This window comes from Pseudophryne corroboree, chromosome 6 (genome assembly GCF_028390025.1).
Source record: "Pseudophryne corroboree isolate aPseCor3 chromosome 6, aPseCor3.hap2, whole genome shotgun sequence".
NCBI classification, from domain to species: domain Eukaryota; kingdom Metazoa; phylum Chordata; class Amphibia; order Anura; family Myobatrachidae; genus Pseudophryne; species Pseudophryne corroboree.
The window spans coordinates 751,549,219-751,572,870 of NC_086449.1; the positions used below are offsets into that span (position 1 = coordinate 751,549,219).

The 23,652-nt window shown below is 49.8% G+C and overlaps 1 protein-coding gene across 1 annotated transcript in view; it reads right to left on the reverse strand.

Moving 5' to 3' along the window:
* CANX (calnexin) overlaps positions 1-23,652 on the reverse strand; it is a 178,552-nt gene that overhangs the window by 105,516 nt on the left and 49,384 nt on the right. Inside the window, exons 2-3 of the mRNA XM_063928542.1 lie at positions 9,185-9,433; positions 8,224-8,297 (exon numbers count right to left, since the gene is read on the reverse strand). Coding sequence (XP_063784612.1) covers positions 8,224-8,297; positions 9,185-9,430 — 320 coding nt within the window. The 5' untranslated portion in view covers positions 9,431-9,433. The remainder of the gene's footprint in view (positions 1-8,223; positions 8,298-9,184; positions 9,434-23,652) is intronic.

Consider the following 23,652-nt stretch of genomic DNA (forward strand, 5'->3'; position numbering starts at 1 on the left):
TGCATCACCTGACCACTGTCGTGTCTATAAACATCGTCTGGCAGATATGGACATCACATCTACTCTTGATGTCAGAATGCAAATATCCCTCTGCGCATCTCGCATATATAGAAATGCATCCTTAAAATGCTCTATAGTCAATAAAATAAGATTTTACTTACCGATAAATCTATTTCTCGGAGTCCGTAGTGGATGCTGGGGTTCCTGAAAGGACCATGGTGAATAGCGGCTCCGCAGGAGACAGGGCACAAAAAGTAAAGCTTTTCCAGATCAGGTGGTGTGCACTGGCTCCTCCCCCTATGACCCTCCTCCAGACTCCAGTTAGGTACTGTGCCCGGACGAGCGTACACAATAAGGGAGGATTTTGAATCCCGGGTAAGACTCATACCAGCCACACCAATCACACCGTACAACTTGTGATCTAAACCCAGTTAACAGTATGATAACAGCGGAGCCTCTGAAAGATGGCTTCCTTCAACAATAACCCGAATTAGTTAACAATAACTATGTACAATTATTGCAGATAATCCGCACTTGGGATGGGCGCCCAGCATCCACTACGGACTCCGAGAAATAGATTTATCGGTAAGTAAAATCTTATTTTCTCTATCGTCCTAGTGGATGCTGGGGTTCCTGAAAGGACCATGGGGATTATACCAAAGCTCCCAAACGGGCGGGAGAGTGCGGATGACTCTGCAGCACCGAATGAGAGAACTCCAGGTCCTCCTTAGCCAGAGTATCAAATTTGTAAAATTTTACAAACGTGTTCTCCCCTGACCACGTAGCTGCTCGGCAAAGTTGTAATGCCGAGACCCCTCGGGCAGCCGCCCAAGATGAGCCCACCTTCCTTGTGGAATGGGCTTTTATTGATTTAGGCTGCGGTAATCCTACCGCAGAATGCGCCAGCTGAATAGTGCTACAAATCCAGCGCGCAATAGACTGCTTAGAAGCAGGAGCACCCATCTTGTTGGGTGCATACAATATAAACAACGAGTCAGATTTTCTGACTCCAGCTGTCCTTGCAATATATATTTTTAATGCTCTGACAACGTCCAGTAACTTGGAGTCCTCCAAGTCACTTGTAGCCGCAGGCACTACAATAGGCTGGTTCAGATGAAATGCTGACACCACCTTAGGGAGAAAATGCGGACGAGTCCGCAGTTCTGCCCTGTCCGAATGGAAAATCAGATATGGGCTTTTGTAAGATAAAGCTGCCAGTTCTGACACTCTCCTGGCCGAAGCCAGGGCTAGAAGCATGGTCACTTTCCATGTGAGATATTTCAAATCCACCTTCTTTAGTGGTTCAAACCAATGAGATTTTAGAAAGTCCAAAACCACATTGAGATCCCACGGTGCCACTGGAGGCACCACAGGAGGCTGTATATGTAGCACTCCCTTAACAAAGGTCTGGACTTCAGGGACTGAAGCCAATTCTTTTTGAAAGAAAATCGACAGGGCCGAAATTTGAACCTTAATAGATCCCAATTTGAGACCCATAGACAATCCTGATTGCAGGAAATGTAGGAATCGACCCAGTTGAAATTCCTCCGTCGGAGCACTCCGATCTTCGCACCACGCAACATATTTTCGCCAAATTCGGTGATAATGTTGCACGGTTACTTCCTTCCTTGCTTTAATCAAAGTAGGAATGACTTCTTCCGGCATGCCTTTTTCCTTTAGGATCCGGCGTTCAACCGCCATGCCGTCAAACGCAGCCGCGGTAAGTCTTGAAACAGACAGGGACCCTGCTGAAGCAAGTCCCTCCTTAGAGGTAGAGGCCACGGATCTTCCGTGATCATCTCTTGAAGTTCCGAGTACCAAGTCCTTCTTGGCCAATCCGGAACCACTAGTATCGTCCTTACGCCTCTTTGCCGTATAATTCTCAATACTTTTGGTATGAGAGGCAGAGGAGGAAACACATACACCGACTGGTACACCCAAGGCGTTACCAGCGCGTCCACAGCTATTGCCTGCGGATCTCTTGACCTGGCGCAATACCTGTCCAGTTTTTTGTTGAGGCGAGACGCCATCATGTCCACCATTGGTCTTTCCCAACGGGTTACCAGCAAGTGGAAGACTTCTGGATGAAGTCCCCACTCTCCCGGGTGAAGATCGTGTCTGCTGAGGAAGTCTGCTTCCCAGTTGTCCACTCCCGGGATGAACACTGCTGACAGTGCTATCACATGATTCTCTGCCCAGCGAAGAATCCTTGCAGCTTCTGCCATTGCACTCCTGCTTCTTGTGCCGCCCTGTCTGTTCACATGGGCGACTGCCGTGATGTTGTCCGACTGGATCAACACCGGTTTTCCCTGAAGCAGAGGTTCTGCCTGGCTTAGAGCATTGTATATTGCTCTTAGTTCCAGAATGTTTATGTGAAGAGACGTTTCCAGGCTCGTCCATACTCCCTGGAAGTTTCTTCCTTGTGTGACTGCTCCCCAGCCTCTCAGGCTGGCGTCCGTGGTCACCAGGATCCAATCCTGTATGCCGAATCTGCGGCCCTCCAATAGATGAGCACTCTGCAACCACCACAGAAGAGACACCCTTGTCCTTGGAGACAGGGTTATCCGCAGGTGCATCTGAAGATGCGACCCTGACCATTTGTCCAACAGATCCCTTTGGAAAATTCTTGCGTGGAATCTGCCGAATGGAATTGCTTCGTAAGAAGCCACCATTTTTCCCAGGACTCTTGTGCATTGATGTACAGACACTTTTCCTGGTTTTAGGAGGTTCCTGACAAGCTCGGATAACTCCTTGGCTTTTTCCTCCGGGAGAAAAACCTTTTTCTGAACCGTGTCCAGAATCATCCCTAGGAACAGCAGACGAGTTGTCGGCATTAACTGGGATTTTGGAATATTCAGAATCCACCCGTGCTGTTTTAGCACTTCTTGAGACAGTGCTAATCCCATCTCTAGCTGTTCTCTGGACCTTGCCCTTATTAGGAGATCGTCCAAGTATGGGATAATTAATATGCCTTTTCTTCGAAGCAGAATCATCATATCGGCCATTACCTTTGTAAAGACCCGAGGTGCCGTGGACAATCCGAACGGCAGCGTCTGAAACTGATAGTGACAGTTTTGTACAACGAACCTGAGGTACCCCTGGTGTGAGGGGTAAATTGGAACGTGGAGATACGCATCCTTGATGTCCAAGGATACCATAAAGTCCCCCTCTTCCAGGTTCGCTATCACTGCTCTGAGTGACTCCATCTTGAACTTGAACATCTTTATGTACAGGTTCAAGGACTTCAGATTTAGAATAGGCCTTACCGAGCCATCCGGCTTCGGTACCACAAAAAGAGTGGAATAATACCCCTTCCCTTGTTGTAGAAGAGGTACCTTGACTATCACCTGCTGAGAGTACAGCTTGTGAATGGCTTCCAAAACCGTCTCCCTTTCGGAGGGGGACGTTGGTAAAGCAGACTTCAGGAAACGGCGAGGTGGATCTGTCTCTAATTCCAACCTGTACCCCTGAGATATTATCTGCAGGATCCAGGGATCTACCTGCGAGTGAGCCCACTGCGCGCTGTAATTTTTGAGACGACCACCCACCGTCCCCGAGTCCGCTTGAGAAGCCCCAGCGTCATGCTGAGGCTTTTGTAGAAGCCGGGGAAGGCTTCTGTTCCTGGGAAGGAGCTGCCTGTTGCTGTCTCTTCCCTCGACCTCTGCCTCGTGGCAGATATGAATAGCCCTTTGCTCTCTTATTTTTAAAGGAACGAAAGGGCTGCGGTTGAAAAGTCGGTGCCTTTTTCTGTTGGGGAGTGACTTGAGGTAGAAAGGTGGATTTCCCGGCTGTAGCCGTGGCCACCAAATCTGATAGACTGACTCCAAATAACTCCTCCCCTTTATACGGCAAAACTTCCATATGTCGTTTTGAATCCGCATCGCCTGTCCACTGTCGCGTCCATAAAGCTCTTCTGGCCGAAATGGACATAGCACTTACCCGTGATGCCAGTGTGCAGATATCCCTCTGTGCATCACGCATATAAAGAAATGCATCCTTTATTTGTTCTAACGACAGTAAAATATTGTCCCTGTCCAGGGTATCAATATTTTCAATCAGGGACTCTGACCAAACTACCCCAGCACTGCACATCCAGGCAGTCGCTATAGCTGGTCGTAGTATAACACCTGCATGTGTGTATATACTTTTTTGGATATTTTCCATCCTCCTATCTGATGGATCTTTAAGTGCGGCCGTCTCAGGAGAGGGTAACGCCACTTGTTTAGATAAGCGTGTTAGCGCCTTGTCCACCCTAGGAAGTGTTTCCCAGCGCTCCCTAACCTCTGGCGGGAAAGGGTATAATGCCAATAATTTCTTTGAAATTATCAGCTTTTTATCAGGGGCAACCCACGCTTCATTACACACGTCATTTAATTCTTCTGATTCAGGAAAAACTATAGGTAGTTTTCACACCCCACATAATACCCTGTTTAGTGGTACCTGTAGTATCAGCTAAATGTAACGCCTCCTTCATTGCCAAAATCATATAACGTGTGGCCCTACTGGAAAATACGGTTGATTTACCCTGTTTCTGTAGTGCAGTGCAGGGGAGAGACCTGGGAGCCGTCCTGACCAGCGGAGCTGTGAGAGGAAATGGCGCCGTGTGCTGAGATAGGCCCCGCCCCTTTTCCGGCAGGCTCGTCTCCCGCTATTTAGTGAATCCAGGCAGGGGTTAAATATCTCCATATAGCCTCTGGGGGCTATATGTGAGGTATTTTTAGCCTTTATATAGGTTACATTTGCCTCCCAGGGCGCCCCCCCCCAGCGCCCTGCACCCTCAGTGACTGCGTGTGAAGTGTGCTGAGAGGAAAATGGCGCACAGCTGCAGTGCTGTGCGCTACCTTTAGAAGACTGCAGGAGTCTTCAGCCGCCGATTCTGGACCTCTTCTGACTTCAGCATCTGCAAGGGGGCCGGCGGCGCGGCTCCGGTGACCATCCAGGCTGTACCTGTGATCGTCCCTCTGGAGCTGATGTCCAGTAGCCAAGAAGCCAATCCATCCTGCACGCAGGTGAGTTCACTTCTTCTCCCCTCAGTCCCTCGTTGCAGTGATCCTGTTGCCAGCAGGACTCACTGTAAAATAAAAAACCTAAGCTAAACTTTTTCTAAGCAGCTCTTTAGGAGAGCCACCTAGATTGCACCCTTCTCGGCCGGGCACAAAAATCTAACTGGAGTCTGGAGGAGGGTCATAGGGGGAGGAGCCAGTGCACACCACCTGATCTGGAAAAGCTTTACTTTTTGTGCCCTGTCTCCTGCGGAGCCGATATTCCCCATGGTCCTTTCAGGAACCCCAGCATCCACTAGGACGATAGAGAAAATATTGTTCCTGTCAAGGGTATCAATATTTTCAGTCAGGAAATCCGACCAAGCCCCCCCCAGCGCTGCACATCCAGGCTGAGGCGATTGCTGGTCGTAGTATAACACCAGTATGTGTGTATATACTTTTTAGGATATTTTTCAGCATCCTATCAGCTGGCTCCTTGAGGGCGGCCGTATCTGGATACGGTAACGCCACTTGTTTTTATAAACGTGTGAGCGCCTTATCCACCCTAAGGTGTGTTTCCCAACTCGCCCTCACTTCTGGCGGGAAAAGGTATACCTCCAATAATTTTCTATCGGAGGAAACCCACGTATCATCACACCTTTAATTTATCTGATTCAGGAAAAACTACAAGTAGATTATTCCCACCCTACATAATACCCTTATTTGTGGTACTTGTAGTATCAGAAATATGTAACACCTCCTTCATTGCCCTTAACATGTAACGTGTGGCCCTAAAGGAAAAAACGTTTGTTTCTTCACCGTCGACACTGAAGTCAGTGTCCGTGTCTGTGTCGACCAACTGAGGTAAATGGGCGTTTTTACAAGCCCCTGACGGTGTCTGAGACGCCTGGACAGGTACTAATTTGTTTGCCGGCCGTCTCATGTCGTCAACCGACCTTGCATCGTGTTGACATTATCACGTAATTCCTAAATAAGCCATCCATTTCGGTGTCGACTCCCTAGAGAGTGACATCACCAATACAGGCAATTTGCTCCGCCTCCTCACCAACATCGTCCTTCTACATGTCGACACACACGTACCGACACACAGCACACACACAGGGAATGCTCTGATAGAGGACAGGACCCCACTAGCCCTTTGGGGAGACAGAGGGAGAGTTTGCCAGCACACACCAAAAACGCTATAATTATACAGGGACAACCCCTTATACAAGTGTTTTCCCTTATAGCATTTTCACATATGTAATCATATCGCCAAATAAGTGCCCCCCCTCTCTGTTTTAACCCTGTTTCTGTAGTGCAGTGCAGGGGAGAGCCTGGGAGCCTTCCTCACAGCAGAGCTGAGCAGGAAAATGGCGCCGTGTGCTGAGGAGAATAGGCCCCGCCCCCTAAAACGGCGGGCTCTTCTCCCGGAGTTTGTGAGATCTGGCAGGGGTTAAATACATCCATATAGCCTCTCAAGGGCTATATGTGATGTATTTTAGCCATAAAAAAGGTATAATACATTGCTGCCCAGGGCGCCCCCCCCAGCGCCCTGCACCCTCAGTGACCGCTGGTATGAAGTGTGCTGACAACAATGGCGCACAGCTGCAGTGCTGTGCGCTACCTTATGAAGACTGAAAGTCTTCTGCCACCTGTTTCTGGACCTCTGGACCTCTTCAACTTCGGCATCTGCAAGGGGGGTCGGCGGCACGGCTCCGGGACGAACCCCAGGGTGAGACCTGTGTTCCGACTCCCTCTGGAGCTAATGGTGTCCAGTAGCCTAAGAAGCAAATCCATCCTGCACGCAGGTGAGTTTACTTCTCTCCCCTAAGTCCCTCGTAGCAGTGAGCCTGTTGCCAGCAGGACTCACTGAAAATAAAAAACCTAACTTAAACTTTTATTCTAAGCAGCTCAGGAGAGCCACCTAGATTGCACCCTTCTCGGCCGGGCACAAAAATCTAACTGAGGCTTGGAGGAGGGTCATAGGGGGAGGAGCCAGTGCACACCACCTGATCCTAAAGCTTTTATTATTGTGCCCTGTCTCCTGCGGAGCCGCTAAACCCCATGGTCCTGACGGAGTCCCCAACATCCACTTAGGACGTTAGAGAAATTCTATGCCCTTCTCACTGATCAGCGCCCTGCACCTAGAGTAAGCACTAAAACATCACAGCAATTACTGCATCGCCTAATCCTGGAGTTCTCAAAAACGGTCCTCAAGGCACACTAACAGTCCAGGTTTTAAGGATAGCACAGGTGACTTAATTAATACCCCAGTTATTTTGATTCAAGAATCTGTGCTTACGCATGGAAATCACTAAAACCTAGACTGTTAGTGTGACTTGGTGACTGAGGTAGGGAAACCCTGACCTAAGCTTTAGGTTATGCCTGATGGATGACCAATGGCAATCCAAGTGTAGTTCCACTACAAAGCCCAGCATGCTCTGGCAACCAACACGTCAAAAGGCATGCTGGAACTTGTAGTTCCACAATACTGGGTGAGCCACAGGTGTCCATGCCTGCTTTAGATGATGGAACTCCCTTCTGGAGTAATATTCCAATGCAGTAAGACGACAACTGCAATATTCTTTGTTAAGAAAACAAGCACTGGGTAAGGGTGGTCTTCAGTTTGCCGGCTGTATACCGTCGCCGGAATCCCGACAGCCAGCATACCGACACTTTTTCTCCCTCAAGGGGCTCATTTGCGCTCGGTCAGCTGTCTGTATGCCGGTGGTCAGGATTCCGGCGCCAGTATGCTGGCCGCCGGCATATTCTACTACACCCCTGCGTAAATAGAGGTGTGTACACGGTGAGATATTGCCTTTCGATCTGGACTATATAGCCACCTTGCAATCCCGATGCACACTCCCGTGGGGTCGGTATCGCAAGGCTCAATAGTCAAAATGGACTAGCCTACACAGTCTATCTAGTACAAAGTATAGTCAAATTTGTAACTTAGTAAAAATTGCACAGTAAATATCGCAAGGACACACACAGTATCGCATAGTCCATATCGCATAGCCAAAATCTCACCGTGTGTATGCACCTTTAGGGAAACCTTGTAATATTGTACAACAAGGGTAATCAACATGCCTAGCATGGCCAAATACCAAAACTGTGGCATGGTATGCTAGGATGTGTAGATTTACAGCAGCTGGAGCGTCGCATGTTGAATACACCTGGTGTACAATAATGGACTACATACACACACACACGGGAAGACGTAACGGTACATTCTTACCCATCCAACGTTCCTTTGTCAAATGACTCTGCGAGATGAACTTCACCAGTTGGAACAGGAGCTTTGTAAGTAACCTAAAAATAAAATAAAAAATAAAAACCATTAAAGAAAAGAAAAAAACAAACAAACCTTGAAAAGAAAAAAATCCAAAGGATGTTGACAAGACATTACACTGACTACATGAACTTCTGACGTTTTATTTTCATTAAATGACAAATGAAAACTGCTGTGCAGGTAGATTAGAACCCCCCAAAATATCCGGTTAATTGATCAGGTAAAAACACATTTTGGCAGAAGTGTTAAAAATTTTTGATAAACGTTTCCCAGTCTGCTAATGAACATTAAAGTTATTGCTGTAGAAGAGAGCTGTAAAACTTTAAATGAAATTAATGGGAGACTGACCCCGAGTAGTTCTTTAGAAATAACAGACTTATCCATAGGGAGATGAAAGGAACAGCTGTGCTGTCTAGACCAGTAAAGTCTTTATATAGGAGACAGCACACCTCAGGGGACAGCAGAGACTGTGCCTCCAAGTGTAAAATGAATTCAATCAGAAGTGTCAGTGATGGCGGCAGCTCGCACCCAAATGGAGCAACAATTGAATTACTCTGCTGGGTGCCATCTAGTGTCCACCAGCGCAAACAACTGAATTAACTCCTTAACCTTACAGGGGGACACTGGTAATTATATTCTTAACCTTTGACAATGCAGAAGATCAGGGAGAGGCAGCCTGATCTCCATCGGTGAACGCACATTACGCTTAATATCAACAGTAACTGAAATGATTATATATGCTCAATAAAAGAGACACCTATCTATAGTAAGAAAGCAGCATTTTAAATAATCATTACAAGCTATAACAAACACATGGCAACAAGCAGGAAGTAGTTGGTGAGGGCCACATGCAGCCTATCATTGTTGCACATAAAGTGTTATGTGTTCCATATTAGAGAGGACATACCTTAGGAGCAGGGGGCGGGGCGTCGGACTCCGGCTTAGCCTCTTCGGCATCATCAAGGAGATCGTCCAAGTCATCATCTATGTCTAGTCCATCATCGTGGTCATGATCATGATGGTGGTGATCGTGGTCGTGAGGATGGTGATCATGGTCGTGATGATGGTGATCATGGTGGTCCCCACCATGGGCTTTTATGGATACTACACCAAGAACCAGAAAGGTCGCACAGAGAAGCCACTTTAGATCCATTGTCTAGAAAGAGTAGAGAAAAACAGTCACAAACATTCAGTTCTGACAAACAAAATAAGGAACTCAAAAACGAAAAACAAAAAACAAAACACACAGAACCGGCACCAAGTTAAGGTATTACAGAGAATGCCATTCATCTATTTATTGTTTTAATTCTTTGCTGAAATCCATCATAGAACGTGCACCAGCTTACTGGAGATATTCTGAGGCTGCCAACGTTAACCCTTCACTTGCCTAGTTTTTGAAGCAGTGTGTGTTAAACCCATATGCTGTAGACAAGGGCCCTCATTCAGAGTTGTTCGCTCGCTAGCTGCTTTTAGCAGCCGTGCAAATGCTAAGCCGCCGCCCTCCGGGAGTGTATCTTAGCTTAACAGAAGTGCGAACGAAAGGATCGCAGCACTGCTACAAAAAAATACAAATGTGCAGTTTGAGTAGCTCCAGACCTACTCCTAGCTTGCGATCACTTCAGACTATTTAGTTCCTGTTTTGACGTCGTGAACACGCCCTGCGTTCGGCCAGCCATGCCTACGTTTCCCCAGCCACTCCTGCGTTTTTACCTGAAACGCCTGCGTTTTTACACACACTCCCCGAAAACGGTCAGTTACCACCCAGAAACAGGATTTTGGGTACCTACGGGTAAATCCTTTTCTCGTAGTCCGTAGAGGATGCTGGGGTCCATATTAGTACCATGGGGTATAGACGGGTCCACCAGGAGCCATTGGCACTTAAAGAGTTTGAGTGTGTGAGCTGGCTCCTCCCTCTATGCCCCTCCTACCAGACTCAGTCTAGAAACTGTGCCCGAGGAGACAACATACTTCGAGAGAAAGAATTACAGATAGTGGCGAGATCCACACCAGCTCACACAACAGGCAAATCCGGCCAACATGCCGGAACAACTCACCAACAGCTGAAACAGTACTGAAACAGCAAATAACACAGAACTTACCTAGGAACCAGGCAGTACTGAAAAACAAAAACCAAAGCAGGAAAACGCAGCGCTGGGCGGGCGCCCAGCATCCTCTACGGACTACGAGAAAAGGATTTACCGTTCAGGCAATTAAAATCCTATTTTCTCTTACGTCCTAGAGGATGCCGTGGTCCATATTAGTACCATGGGGATGTACCAAAGCTCCCAGTACGGCTCCTGCAACACTGCTTGACCAAACTTGAGGTCATCAGAGGCCAAAGTATCGAACTTGTAAAACTTGGCAAACGTGTTCGACCCAGACCAAGTAGCAGCTCGGCAAAGTTGTACAGCAGAGACACCCCGAGCAGCCGTCCAGGAAGAGCCCACTTTACGAGTAGAATGGGCCTTTACAGATTTTGGACATGGCAATCCTGCCGTAGAATATGCGTGCTGGATGGTGAACCTGATCCAGCGTGAAATCGACTGCTTAGAAGCAGGACACCCAATTTTCTTGGGATCACAGAGGACAAGCAAGGAGTCAGTCTTTCGATGACGAACGGTCCTTTTCACATAAATCTTCAAAGCCCTCACAACATCCAAGGCATTTGAAGCAATTGAGGAGTCAGTAGCCACTGGCACCACAATAGGCTGGTTGATATGGAAAGCAGATACAACCTTAGGCAGGAACTGTAGACGAGTCCTAAGTTCCGCCCTATCTTCATGGAAGATCAGATAGGGACTCTTCCAGGATAAAGCCCCCAATTCCGACACGCGTCGAGCAGAAGCTAAGGCCAACAAAGTGACCGCCTTCCACGTGAGAAACTTGATGTCAGCCTCCAGCAGAGGCTCAAACCAAGCAGATTGCAGGAACTGCAGCACAACGTCCAGCTCCCAGGGAGCCGTCGGCGCCACAAAGGGAGGCTGGATGTGCAGAACCCCTTTCAAAAAGGTCTGAACCTCAGGGAGGACAGCCAATTGTTTTTGGAAGAAGATGGACAAAGCAGAGATTTGGACCTTGAAGGAGCCCAATCTCAGACCCATATCCACACCTGCTTGCAGGAAAAGGAGCAAACGTCCAAGTTGAAACTCCACCGCAGGAAATTACTTGGATTCGCACCAAGAAACATTTTTTCCAAATACGATGGTAATGTTTAGACGTTACCCCCTTTCTAGCCTGTATCAGGGTAGGAATAACCTCACTCGGGATACCTTTCTGAGCTAAGATCTGGCGTTCAACTGCCATGCCGTCAAACGTAGCCGTGGTAAGTCTTGATAAGCGAACGGCCCCTGCAGTAGCAGATCCTCCCGAAGAGGTAAGGGCCTCGGATCTTCTAAAAGAAGATCCAGCAGATCCGCGTATCAAGCCCTCCTTGGCCAGTCCGGAGCAATGAGGATTGCCAGAACCTTTGTTCTTCTCACCAGCTGAAGTACCTTTGGTATCAGAGGAAGTGGAGGGAACACATACACTGACGTGAACACCCACGGTGTCACCAGTGCGTCCACCGACACTGCCTGTGGGTCTCTTGACCTGGAACAGTACCTCCCCAGCTTCTTGTTGAGGCGGGAGGCCATCATGTCTATGTGAGGAACCCCCCACCAACCGGTTACCTCCTCGAACACCTCCGGGTGGAGGCCCCACTCACCCGGATGGAGATAGTGTCTGCTGAGGAAGTCTGCTTCCCGGTTGTCAACTCCCGGAATGAAGATTGCAGACATCGCCAACGCATGTCTTTCTGCCCAGAAGAGGATTCTTGACACCTCTGACATGGGAACCCTGCTCTTCGTTCCGCCTTGTCGGTTTATGTAGGCCACTGTGGTCACGTTGTCCGACTGCACCTGAACAGCCCGATCCTGTAGAAGGTGTGCTGCTTGCAGAAGGGCGTTGTACATGGCCATTAGCTCCAGGATGTTTATTGGGAGAAGGGATTCTTGATTCGACCACCTTCCCTGAAAGGTTTCCCCCAGAGCGACTGCTCCCCAACCTCTTAGACTTGCATATGTGGTTAAAAGGATCCAGTCTTGAATTCTGAACCTTCGGCCTTCCATAAGGTGCGAAAGTTGTAGCCACCAGAGGAGTGAAATCCTGGCCTTCGAAGACAGGCGTATCCTCTTGTGCATGTGTAGGCGAGAGCCCCACCACTGGTCCAATAGGTCCAGCTGAAAAGGTTGAGCATGAAACCTGCCGTACTGCAGAGCCTCGTAGGCGGCAACCATCTTCCCCAGAAGACTGATGCATTGATGTACCAATACCCGGGTAAATTTTAAGACATCCCGGACCATTGCTTGAATCACCAATGCCTTCTCCACCAGGAGTAAAACCCTCTGCACTTCTGTGTCGAGGATCATTCCCAGGAAAGACAGCCTCCTTGTCTGCTCCAGATGAGACTTTGGAAGGTTCAGGATCCAACCGTGCTTCCTGAGTAGCTGTGTCATGAGCGCGATGGATTGCAACAACCTCTCCCTGGATGATGCCTTGATCAGGAGATCGTCCAGATATGGAATTATGTTCACCCCTTGCTTGCGGAGAACCATCATCTCCGCCATCACCTTGGTGAAGATCCTTGGTGCTGTGGAGAGGTCAAACGGCAGCGCCTGGAACTGATAGTGATCGTCCAACAGTGCAAACCGGAGATATGCCTGATGCGGCGACCAAATGGGAATGTGGAGGTAAGCATCCTTGATGTCCAGCGACACCAGGAACCCCCCCCTCTGTGAGTCCTGAGATGACAGCTCTCAGAGATTCCATCTTGAATTTGAACTCCCTGAGATAAGGGTTCAAAGACTAAGTTTAGAATAGGCCGTAGCGAACCATATGGTTTTGGTACCACAAAAAGGTTTGAATAATAACCCTTGTTCCACTGCTGAGGTGGAACCGGAACAATGATCTCTGACACCATCAATTTTCTGATGGCCTGAAGAATTGTTCTGTCCGCCAGCAGAGCTGGCAAGCCTGACTTGAAGAAACGGTGTAGTGGGGGATCTTGAAACTCCAGTCTGTACCCCGGGACACTATATCCAGGACCCAGGGGGCCAGGCCCGACGACACCCAGACATGGCTGAATTGCCGGAGTCTTGCACCCACCTGATCTTCCTCCAGGCCTAGCTGTCCACCGTCATGCGGAGGACATAGGGGTATCAGAAGCGGGCTTCTGGGCCTGGGAGCCTGCAAGAGCAAGTTTCTTTGCCTTGGCATGACCACCTTTGAAAAAGGTGTTCGAAGGCTTGTTCTTTCTAGACCTCGTGGCCCGAAAGGACTGTGACGTGGCTGGTGTAAAAGGCTTCTTCGTAGCCGGTGCAGCTGAGGCGAGAAAAGGAGACTTCCCTGCGGTAGCCGTGGCAATCCACGCATCCAGCGCCTCCCCAAAGAGAGCCTGACCCTTGTATGGAAGGCCCTCCACACACTTCCTGGATTCCGCGCCCGCAGACCAGTTGCGCAGCCAGAGACCTCTGCGAGCAGAGACGGACAGAGGAGATTCCAGCAGCCATGGAACCCAGGTCCTTCATGGAATCCACCAGGAACACTGCAGAATCCTGAATATTATGTAAAAAGAAATCAACGTCGCCTTTGTCCAGCATAGTCGATTCCTCCTGCAGAATGATTGACCACCTGGCAATAGCTTTAGCAATCCAAGCACAGGCTATAGTAGGCCGCAATAAAGCCCCTGAAGCCGTGTAAATGGATTTTATTGTAGCATCCATCTTGCGATCAGCCGGGTCCTTTAATACCACGTGCTTGGACAGCCTGGATACCGAGGCGTCGGCTATCGGCGGGGACTCCCATCTCCTCCTATCTTCCCCTGGGAAGGGAAAAGCCACCAAGACCCTCTTGGGAATCTGGAAATATTCCAGAGTTTACCATGCCTTTTCAAAGATAGCATTCAATTCTTTGGATGCCGGGAAGGTGAGGGGGGGGGGGGGGGGGGGGGGGCTTTTTATTATCCGTAAAGAAGGCCCCCTCCACCTGTTCCGGGGCTGTGTCCCTAACAGCCTCAATCATCAACTGCACTCCCTTGGCAAGTGATGCCATCCACCTCAACACATCCCCATCACCGTCTGCAGCATCAGAGTCAGTGTCCGTGTCATCCTGCAAAATTGCAAGCGCACATTTATGAGAATGTACCGCAGGGGACCCTGAGGAGGCAGAATCAGACCATACCACCATAGAGGACTGGAGGACCTGAGTGGCATGCTCAGTCCTAGCAACTCTATCAGATATCTGAGAAATAGTCCCCCACAGAGAGACTAACCATTTTGACTCTCTAGCAGGGATATGCGCTAAAACAGTGCAATCCTGATTACATGGAATGGAGACTTCCTGGGTAGACAAATCCTCTACAGCATATGAAACAGTGTCCCTAGACATGTTGTCCCACACACTCAAACACCCCACAAACACTCAGGGTATTATGTAGACAGAGTTTCCCCCCAAGAATGGCAGAGAGACACAGAGATTGGAGCTAACCCACACACAGCGCTTTTCAGGTAAAGGGAGTCCCTTCCCAGCGCTGACTGTGTCCCTTAATAGGTGACACAGCCCTTAAGCAGCCTCCCCTCCCTCCTACAGCCCCCTGGTACCGTACAGACTGCTGGAGAAAGCTCTGGAGGGACCTGGATCCAGTGACCTGTGGCTGCAGGCAGGAAAAATGGCGCTGAACGCTGCTGGGTCCGCTCTGAGAAGCTCCACCTTCTTCAATGGCGCTGTCTTCCCGCTCACGAGGATTATACTGGCCCGGAGGATTGTGCCGACCTGGACCCGCAGACCCCGACATGCCTGAAACGACCAGTGTAGGGTCCGGAGCTGGCCCAGGGCGCTCCCTCCTAGCGCCGCACCAAGGTACCGCTGGGCCTTCCAGGAGCGCGGGTAAGACCACGCTCCTGACCCTGTAGCCACCCTCTTCACACTGTCCCCCCGCTTGCAAGCGGGGACAGTGATCCACTCGCCACTCTTCAGCTCCTGAGGGGGTGGCGGCTGGCTGCCGGGACGTGCGTTCCCCTGCGGCGGGGCGCAATCAGACCCCTCTGGAGCCAGCATCCAGTCAGCGGGAGCAGTGGCTCAAGGCCCCGTGGGGCAGACACTGCTCCCCCCCACCCCCTTCCCCGTCCCACGCTGCAGGGAGGCTGTCACCAACAGCCTCCCTGTAAAATAAAAAAACCTGAAAAGGAAGAAAAATAAGAATTTACTTACCGATAATTCTATTTCTCATAGTCCGTAGTGGATGCTGGGGACTCCGTAAGGACCATGGGGAATAGCGGCTCCGCAGGAGACTGGGCACAAAGTAAAAGCTTTAGGACTAGCTGGTGTGCACTGGCTCCTCCCCGTATGACCCTCCTCCAAGCCTCAGTTAGGATACTGTGCCCGGACGAGCATAAACAATAAGGAAGGATTTTGAATCCCGGGTAAGACTCATACCAGCCACACCAATCACACCGTACAACCTGTGATCTGAACCCAGTTAACAGCATGATAACAAAGGAGCCTCTGACAAGATGGCTCACAACAATAATAACCCGATTTTGTAACAATAACTATGTACAAGTATTGCAGAAAATCCGCACTTGGGATGGGCGCCCAGCATCCACTACGGACTATGAGAAATAAAATTATCGGTAAGTAAATTCTTATTTTCTCTAACGTCCTAAGTGGATGCTGGGGACTCCGTAAGGACCATGGGGATTATGACTCTGCAGCACCGAATGAGAGAACTCCAGGTCCTCCTCAGCCAGGGTATCAAATTTGTAGAATTTAGCAAACGTGTTTGCCCCTGACCAAGTAGCTGCTCGGCAAAGTTGTAAAGCCGAGACCCCTCGGGCAGCCGCCCAAGATGAGCCCACTTGCCTTGTGGAATGGGCTTTTATAGATTTTGGCTGTGGCAGGCCTGCCACAGAATGTGCAAGCTGAATTGTACTACAAATCCAACGAGCAATAGTCTGCTTAGAAGCAGGAGCACCCAGCTTGTTGGGTGCATACAGGATAAACAACGAGTCAGATTTTCTGACTCCAGCCGTCCTGGAACATATATTTTCAGGGCCCTGACTACGTCCAGCAACTTGGAGTCTTCCAAGTCCCTAGTAGCCGCAGGCACCACAATAGGCTGGTTCAAGTGAAATGCTGAAACCACCTTAGGGAGAAATTGAGGACGAGTCCTCAATTCTGCCCTGTCCGTATGAAAAATTAGGTAAGGGCTTTTATAGGATAAAGCCGCCAATTCTGAGACACGCCTGGCTGAAGCCAGGGCTAACAGCATTACCACTTTCCATGTGAGATATTTTAAGTCCACAGAGGTGAGTGGTTCAAACCAATGTGATTTTAGGAATCCCAAAACTACATTGAGATCCCAAGGTGCCACTGGAGGCACAAAAGGAGGCTGTATATGCAGTACTCCCTTGACAAACGTCTGAACTTCAGGAACAGAAGCCAGTTCTTTTTGGAAGAATATTGACAGGGCCGAAATTTGAACCTTAATGGACCCCAATTTGAGGCCCATAGACAGTCCTGTTTGCAGGAAATGCAGGAAGCGACCCAGTTGAAATTCCTCTGTAGGGGCCTTCCTGGCCTCGCACCACGCAACATATTTACGCCAAATACGGTGATAATGTTGTACGGTTACATCATTCCTGGCTTTGATCAGGGTAGGGATGACTTCATCCGGAATGCCTTTTTCCTTCAGGATCCGGCGTTCAACCGCCATGCCGTCAAACGCAGCCGCGGTAAGTCTTGGAACAGACATGGTCCCTGCTGGAGCAGGTCCTTTCTTAGAGGTAGAGGCCACGGGTCTTCCGTGAGCATCTCTTGAATTTCCGGGTACCAAGTCCTTCTTGGCCAATCCGGAGCCACGAGTATAGTCTTTACTCCTCTCCTTCTTATGATTCTCCGTACTTTTGGTATGAGAGGAAGAGGAGGGAACACATACACTGACTGGTACACCCACGGTGTTACCAGAGCGTCCACAGCTATTGCCTGAGGGTCCCTTGACCTGGCGCAATATCTGTCCAGTTTTTTGTTGAGGCGGGACGCCATCATGTCCACCTTTGGTTTTTCCCAACGGTTCACAATCATGTGGAAGACTTCTGGGTGAAGTCCCCACTCCCCCGGGTGAAGATCGTGTCTGCTGAGGAAGTCTGCTTCCCAGTTGTCCACTCCCGGAATGAACACTGCTGACAGTGCTATCACATGATTCTCCGCCCAGCGAAGAATCCTTGCCACTTCCATCATTGCCCTCCTGCTTCTTGTGCCGCCCTGTCTGTTTACGTGGGCGACTGCCGTGATGTTGTCCGACTGGATCAACACCGGCTGACCCTGAAGCAGAGGTCTTGCCTGACTTAGGGCATTGTAAATGGCCCTTAGTTCCAGGATATTTATGTGAAGAGACGTTTCCATGCTTGACCACAAGCCCTGGAAATTTTTTCCCTGTGTGACTGCTCCCCAGCCTCTCAGGCTGGCATCCGTGGTCACCAGGACCCAATCCTGAATGCCGAATCTGCGGCCCTCTAGGAGATGAGCACTCTGTAACCACCACAGGAGAGACACCCTTGTCCTTGGAGACAGGGTTATCCGCTGATGCATTTGAAGATGCGATCCGGACCATTTGTCCAGCAGATCCCACTGGAAAGTTCTTGCGTGGAATCTGCCGAATGGAATCGCTTCGTAAGAAGCCACCATCTTTCCCAGGACCCTTGTGCATTGATGTACTGACACTTGGCCTGGTCTTAGGAGGTTCCTGACTAGGTCGGATAACTCCTTGGCCTTCTCCTCCGGGAGAAACACCTTTTTCTGTACTGTGTCCAGAATCATCCCTAGGAACAGCAGACGTGTCGTCGGAATCAGCTGCGATTTTGGAATATTTAGAATCCATCCGTGCTGTCGTAGTACTACTTGAGATAGTGCTACTCCGACCTCTAACTGTTCTCTGGACCTTGCCCTTATCAGGAGATCGTCCAAGTAAGGGATAATTAAGACGCCTTTTCTTCGAAGAAGAATCATCATTTCGGCCATTACCTTGGTAAAGACCCGGGGTGCCGTGGACAATCCAAACGGCAGCGTCTGAAACTGATAGTGACAGTTCTGTACCACAAACCTGAGGTACCCTTGGTGAGAAGGGCAAATTGGGACATGGAGGTAGGCATCCTTGATGTCCAGAGACACCATATAGTCCCCTTCTTCCAGGTTCGCTATCACTGCTCTGAGTGACTCCATCTTGAACTTGAACCTTTTTATGTAAGTGTTCAAGGATTTCAGATTTAAAATGGGTCTCACCGAGCCGTCCGGCTTCGGTACCACAAACAGCGTGGAATAATACCCCTTTCCCTGTTGTAGGAGGGGTACCTTGATTATCACCTGCTGGGAATACAGCTTGTGAATGGCTTCCAATACCGCCTCCCTGTCGGGGGGAGACGTTGGTAAAGCAGACTTCAGGAACCGGCGAGGGGGAGACGTCTCGAATTCCAATTTGTACCCCTGAGATACTACCTGCAGGATCCAGGGGTCCACTTGCGAGTGAGCCCACTGCGCGCTGAAATTCTTGAGACGGGCCCCCACCGTGCCTGAGTCCGCTTGTAAGGCCCCAGCGTCATGCTGAGGACTTGGCAGAAGCGGGGGAGGGCTTCTGTTCGTGGGAAGAGGCTGTCTGCTGCAGTCTTTTTCCCCTTCCTCTGCCCCGGGGCAGATATGAGTGGCCTTTTGCCCGCTTGCCCTTATGGGGACGAAAGGACTGAGCCTGAAAAGACGGTATCTTTTTCTGCTGCGAGGTGACTTGGGGTAAAAAGGTGGATTTTCCAGCCGTTGCCGTGGCCACCAGGTCCGATAGACCGACCCCAAATAACTCCTCCCCTTTATACGGCAATACTTCCATATGCCGTTTGGAATCCGCATCCCCTGACCACTGTCGCGTCCATAATCCTCTTCTGGCAGAAATGGACATCGTACTTACTCTTGATGCCAGAGTGCAAATATCCCTCTGTGCATCTCGCATATATAGAAATGCATCCTTTAAATGCTCTATAGTCAATAATATATTGTCCCTGTCCAGGGTATCAATATTTTCAGTCAGGGAATCCGACCAAGCCACCCCAGCACTGCACATCCAGGCTGAGGCGATTGCTGGTCGCAGTATAATACCAGTATGTGTGTATATACTTTTAAGGATATTTTCCAGCTTCCTATCAGCTGGTTCCTTGAGGGCGGCCGTATCAGGGGACGGTAACGCCACTTGTTTTGATAAGCGTGTGAGCGCCTTATCTACGCTAGGGGGTGTTTCCCAACGCGCCCTAACCTCTGGCGGGAAAGGGTATAATGCCAATAACTTTTTAGAAATTAGCAGTTTTTTTATCGGGGGAAACCCACGCTTCATCACACACCTCATTTAATTCATCCGATTCGGGAAAAACTACGGGTAGTTTTTTCACACCCCACATAATACCCTTTTTTGTGGTACTTGTAGTATCAGAAATGTTCAAAACCTCCTTCATTGCCGTGATCATGTAACGTGTGGCCCTACTGGAAAATACGTTTGTTTCCTCACCGTCGACACTGGAGTCAGTGTCCGTGTCTGTATCGACCTGAGGTAACGGGCGCTTTAGAGCCCTTGGCGGTGTTTGAGACGCCTGTACAGGTATTAACTGATTTGCCGGCTGTCTCATGTCGTCAACAGTCTTTTGTAAAGTGCTGACACTATCACGTAATTCTTTCCATAAGACCATCCAGTCAGGTGTCGACTCCCTAGGGGGTGACATCACTAACACAGGCAATTGCTCCGCCTCCACACCATTTTCCTCCTCATACATGTCGACACAACGTACCGACACACAGCACACACACAGGGAATGCTCTGATAGAGGACAGGACCCCACTAGCCCTTTGGGGAGACAGAGGGAGAGTTTGCCAGCACACACCAGAGCGCTATATATATACAGGGATAACCTTATATAAGTGTTTTTCCCTAATATAGCTGCTGTATATATTTATATGCCAATTTAGTGCCCCCCCTCTCTTGTTTTACCCTGTTTCTGTAGTGCAGGACTGCAGGGGAGAGTCAGGGAGCCTTCCTCCAACGGAGCTGTGAGGAAAAAATGGCGCCAGTGTGCTGAGGAGATAGGCTCCGCCCCTTTCACGGCGGCCTTTCTCCCGCTTTTTTATGTAAAAATAGGCAGGGGTTAAATACATCCATATAGCCCAGGAGCTATATGTGATTTATTTTTTGCCAAAAAAGGTGTTTTTATTGCGTTTCAGGGCGCCCCCCCCCAGCGCCCTGCACCCTCAGTGACCGGAGTGTGAAGTGTGCTGAGAGCAATGGCGCACAGCTGCGGTGCTGTGCGCTACCTTAGTGAAGACAGGACGTCTTCTGCCGCCGATTTTCCGGACCTCTTCAGTCTTCTGGCTCTGTAAGGGGGACGGCGGCGTGGCTCCGGGACCCATCCATGGCTGGGCCTGTGATCGTCCCTCTGGAGCTAATGTCCAGTAGCCTAAGAAGCCCAATCCACTCTGCACGCAGGTGAGTTCGCTTCTTCTCCCCTTAGTCCCTCGATGCAGTGAGCCTATTGCCAGCAGGTCTCACTGAAAATAAAAAAACCTATTTAAAAACTTTTACTCTAAGCAGCTCAGGAGAGCCATCTAGATTGCACCCTTCTCGTTCGGGCACAAAATCTTAACTTAACTGAGGCTTGGAGGAGGGTCATAGGGGGAGGAGCCAGTGCACACCAGCTAGTCCTAAAGCTTTTACTTTGTGCCCAGTCTCCTGCGGAGCTGCTATTCCCCATGGTCCTTACGGAGTCCCCAGCATCCACTTAGGACGTTTGAGAAATAAGAATTTACTTACCGATAATTCTATTTCTCGTAGACCGTAGTGGATGCTGGGAACTCCGTAAGGACCATGGGGAATAGCGGCTCCGCAGGAGACTGGGCACATCTAAAGAAAGCTTTAGGACTATCTGGTGTGCACTGGCTCCTCCCCCTATGACCCTCCTCCAAGCCTCAGTTAGGATACTGTGCCCGGACGAGCGTACACAATAAGGAAGGATCTTGAATCCCGGGTAAGACTCATACCAGCCACACCAATCACACCGTACAACTTGTGATATGAAACCCAGTTAACAGCATGATAACAGAGGAGCCTCTGCATAGATGGCTCACAACAAGAACCCGATTAGTTAACAATAACTATGTACAAGTATTGCAGACAATCCGCACTTGGGATGGGCGCCCAGCATCCACTACGGACTACGAGAAATAGAATTATCGGTAAGTAAATTTTTATTTTCTCTGACGTCCTAGTGGATGCTGGGAACTCCGTAAGGACCATGGGGATTATACCAAAGCTCCCAAACGGGCGGGAGAGTGCGGATGACTCTGCAGCACCGAATGAGAGAACTCCAGGTCCTCCTCAGCCAGGGTATCAAATTCGTAGAATTTTGCAAACGTGTTTGCCCCTGACCAAGTAGCTGCTCGGCAAAGTTGTAAAGCCGAGACCCCCTCGGGCAGCCGCCCAAGATGAGCCCACCGTCCTTGTGGAATGGGCTTTTATTGATTTAGGCTGCGGTAATCCTACCGCAGAATGCGCCAGCTGAATAGTGCTACAAATCCAGCGCGCAATAGACTGCTTAGAAGCAGGAGCACCCAGCTTGTTGGGTGCCATCAGGATAAACAGCGAGTCAGTTTTCCTGACTCCAGCCGTCCTGGAAAAATAAAATTTTCAGGGCCCTGACTACGTCCAGCAACTTGGAATCCTCCAAGTCCCCAGTAGCCGCAGGCACCAAAATAGGTTGGTTCAAGTGAAAACCTGAGACCACCTTCGGGAGAAACTGAGGACGAGTCCTCAACTCTGCCCTATCCATATAGAAAATCAGATAAGGCCTTTTACATGACAAAGCCGCCAATTCTGACACACGCCTGGCCAAGGCCAAGGCCAACAGCATGACCACTTTCCACGCGAGATACTTTAGCTCCATGGTTTTAAGTGGCTCAACCAATGCGACTTTAGGAAATCCAACACCACGTTGAGGTCCAAAAAATGCCACAGGAGGCTGAATATGTAGTACTCCTTTAACCAAAGTCTGAACTTCAGGCAGTGAAGCCAGTTCTTTCTGGAAGAAAATCGACAGAGCCGAAATCTGGACCTTGATGGACCCCAATTTGAGGCCCAAACGTCACCCCTGCTTGCAGGAAGTGCAGGAATCGACATAGTTGAAATTCCTCCGTCGGGGCCTTCATGGCCTCCCACCAAGCAACAAATTTTCGCCAAACGCGGCGATAATGTCTTGCGGTGACATCCTTCCTGGCTATGATCAGGGTAGGGATGACTTCCTTCGGAATACCCTTTTCCTTTAGGATCCGGTGTTCTACCGCCATGCCGTCAAACGCAGCCGCGGTAAGTCTTGGAACAGACCGGGTCCCTGCTGCAGCAGGTCTTGTCTGAGCGGCAGAGGCCAAGGGTCCTCTGCCAGCATCTCTTGAAGTTCCGGGTACCAAGCTCTTCATGGCCAATCCGGAACCCCGAGTATGGTTTTCACTCCTCGCCTTCTTATTATTCTCAGTACCTTGGGTATGAGAGGTAGAGGAGGAGACACATAAACCGACTAGTACACCCACGGTGTCACTAGAGCGTCCCCAGCGATCGCCTGAGGGTCCCTTGACCTGGCGCAATATCTTTTCAACTTCTTGTTGAGGCGGGACGCCATCAGTCCCCATTCTCCTGGGTGTAGGTCGCCCATCGGAGAATCCTTGTGGCTTCTGCCATCGCCATCCTGCTTCTTGTGCCGCCCTGTCTGTTTACATGGGCGACCGCCGTGATGTCGTCTGATTGGATCAGTACCGGCTGGTTCTGAAGCAGGGGCCTTGCTTGGCTTAGGGCATTGTAAATGGCCCTTAGCTGCAGAATATTTATGTGAAGCAAAATCTCCTTGGAAATATCTTCCCTGTGTGACTGCACCCCAGCCCCGAAGGCTGGCATCCGTGGTCACCAGGACCCAGTCCTGTATTCCGAATCTGCGGCCCTCTAGTAGATGAGCCCTCTGCAGCCACCACAGCAGCGACACCCTGTTTCTTGCTGACAGGGTTATCCGCTGTTGTATCTGTAGATGGGACCCGGACCATTAGTCCCACTGGAACGTCCTTGCGTGGAGTCTTCCGAATGGAATTATGCTTCGTACGAAGCTACCATTTTTCCCAGGACTCGTGTGCATTGATGTACCGACACCTGTCCTGGTTTTAGGATGTCTCTGACTAGAGATGACAACTCCTCGGCTTTTTCCACTGGAAGAAACACTCTTTTCTGGTCTGCGTTCAGAAACATTCCCAGGAACAGAAGACGTGTCGTCGGGACCA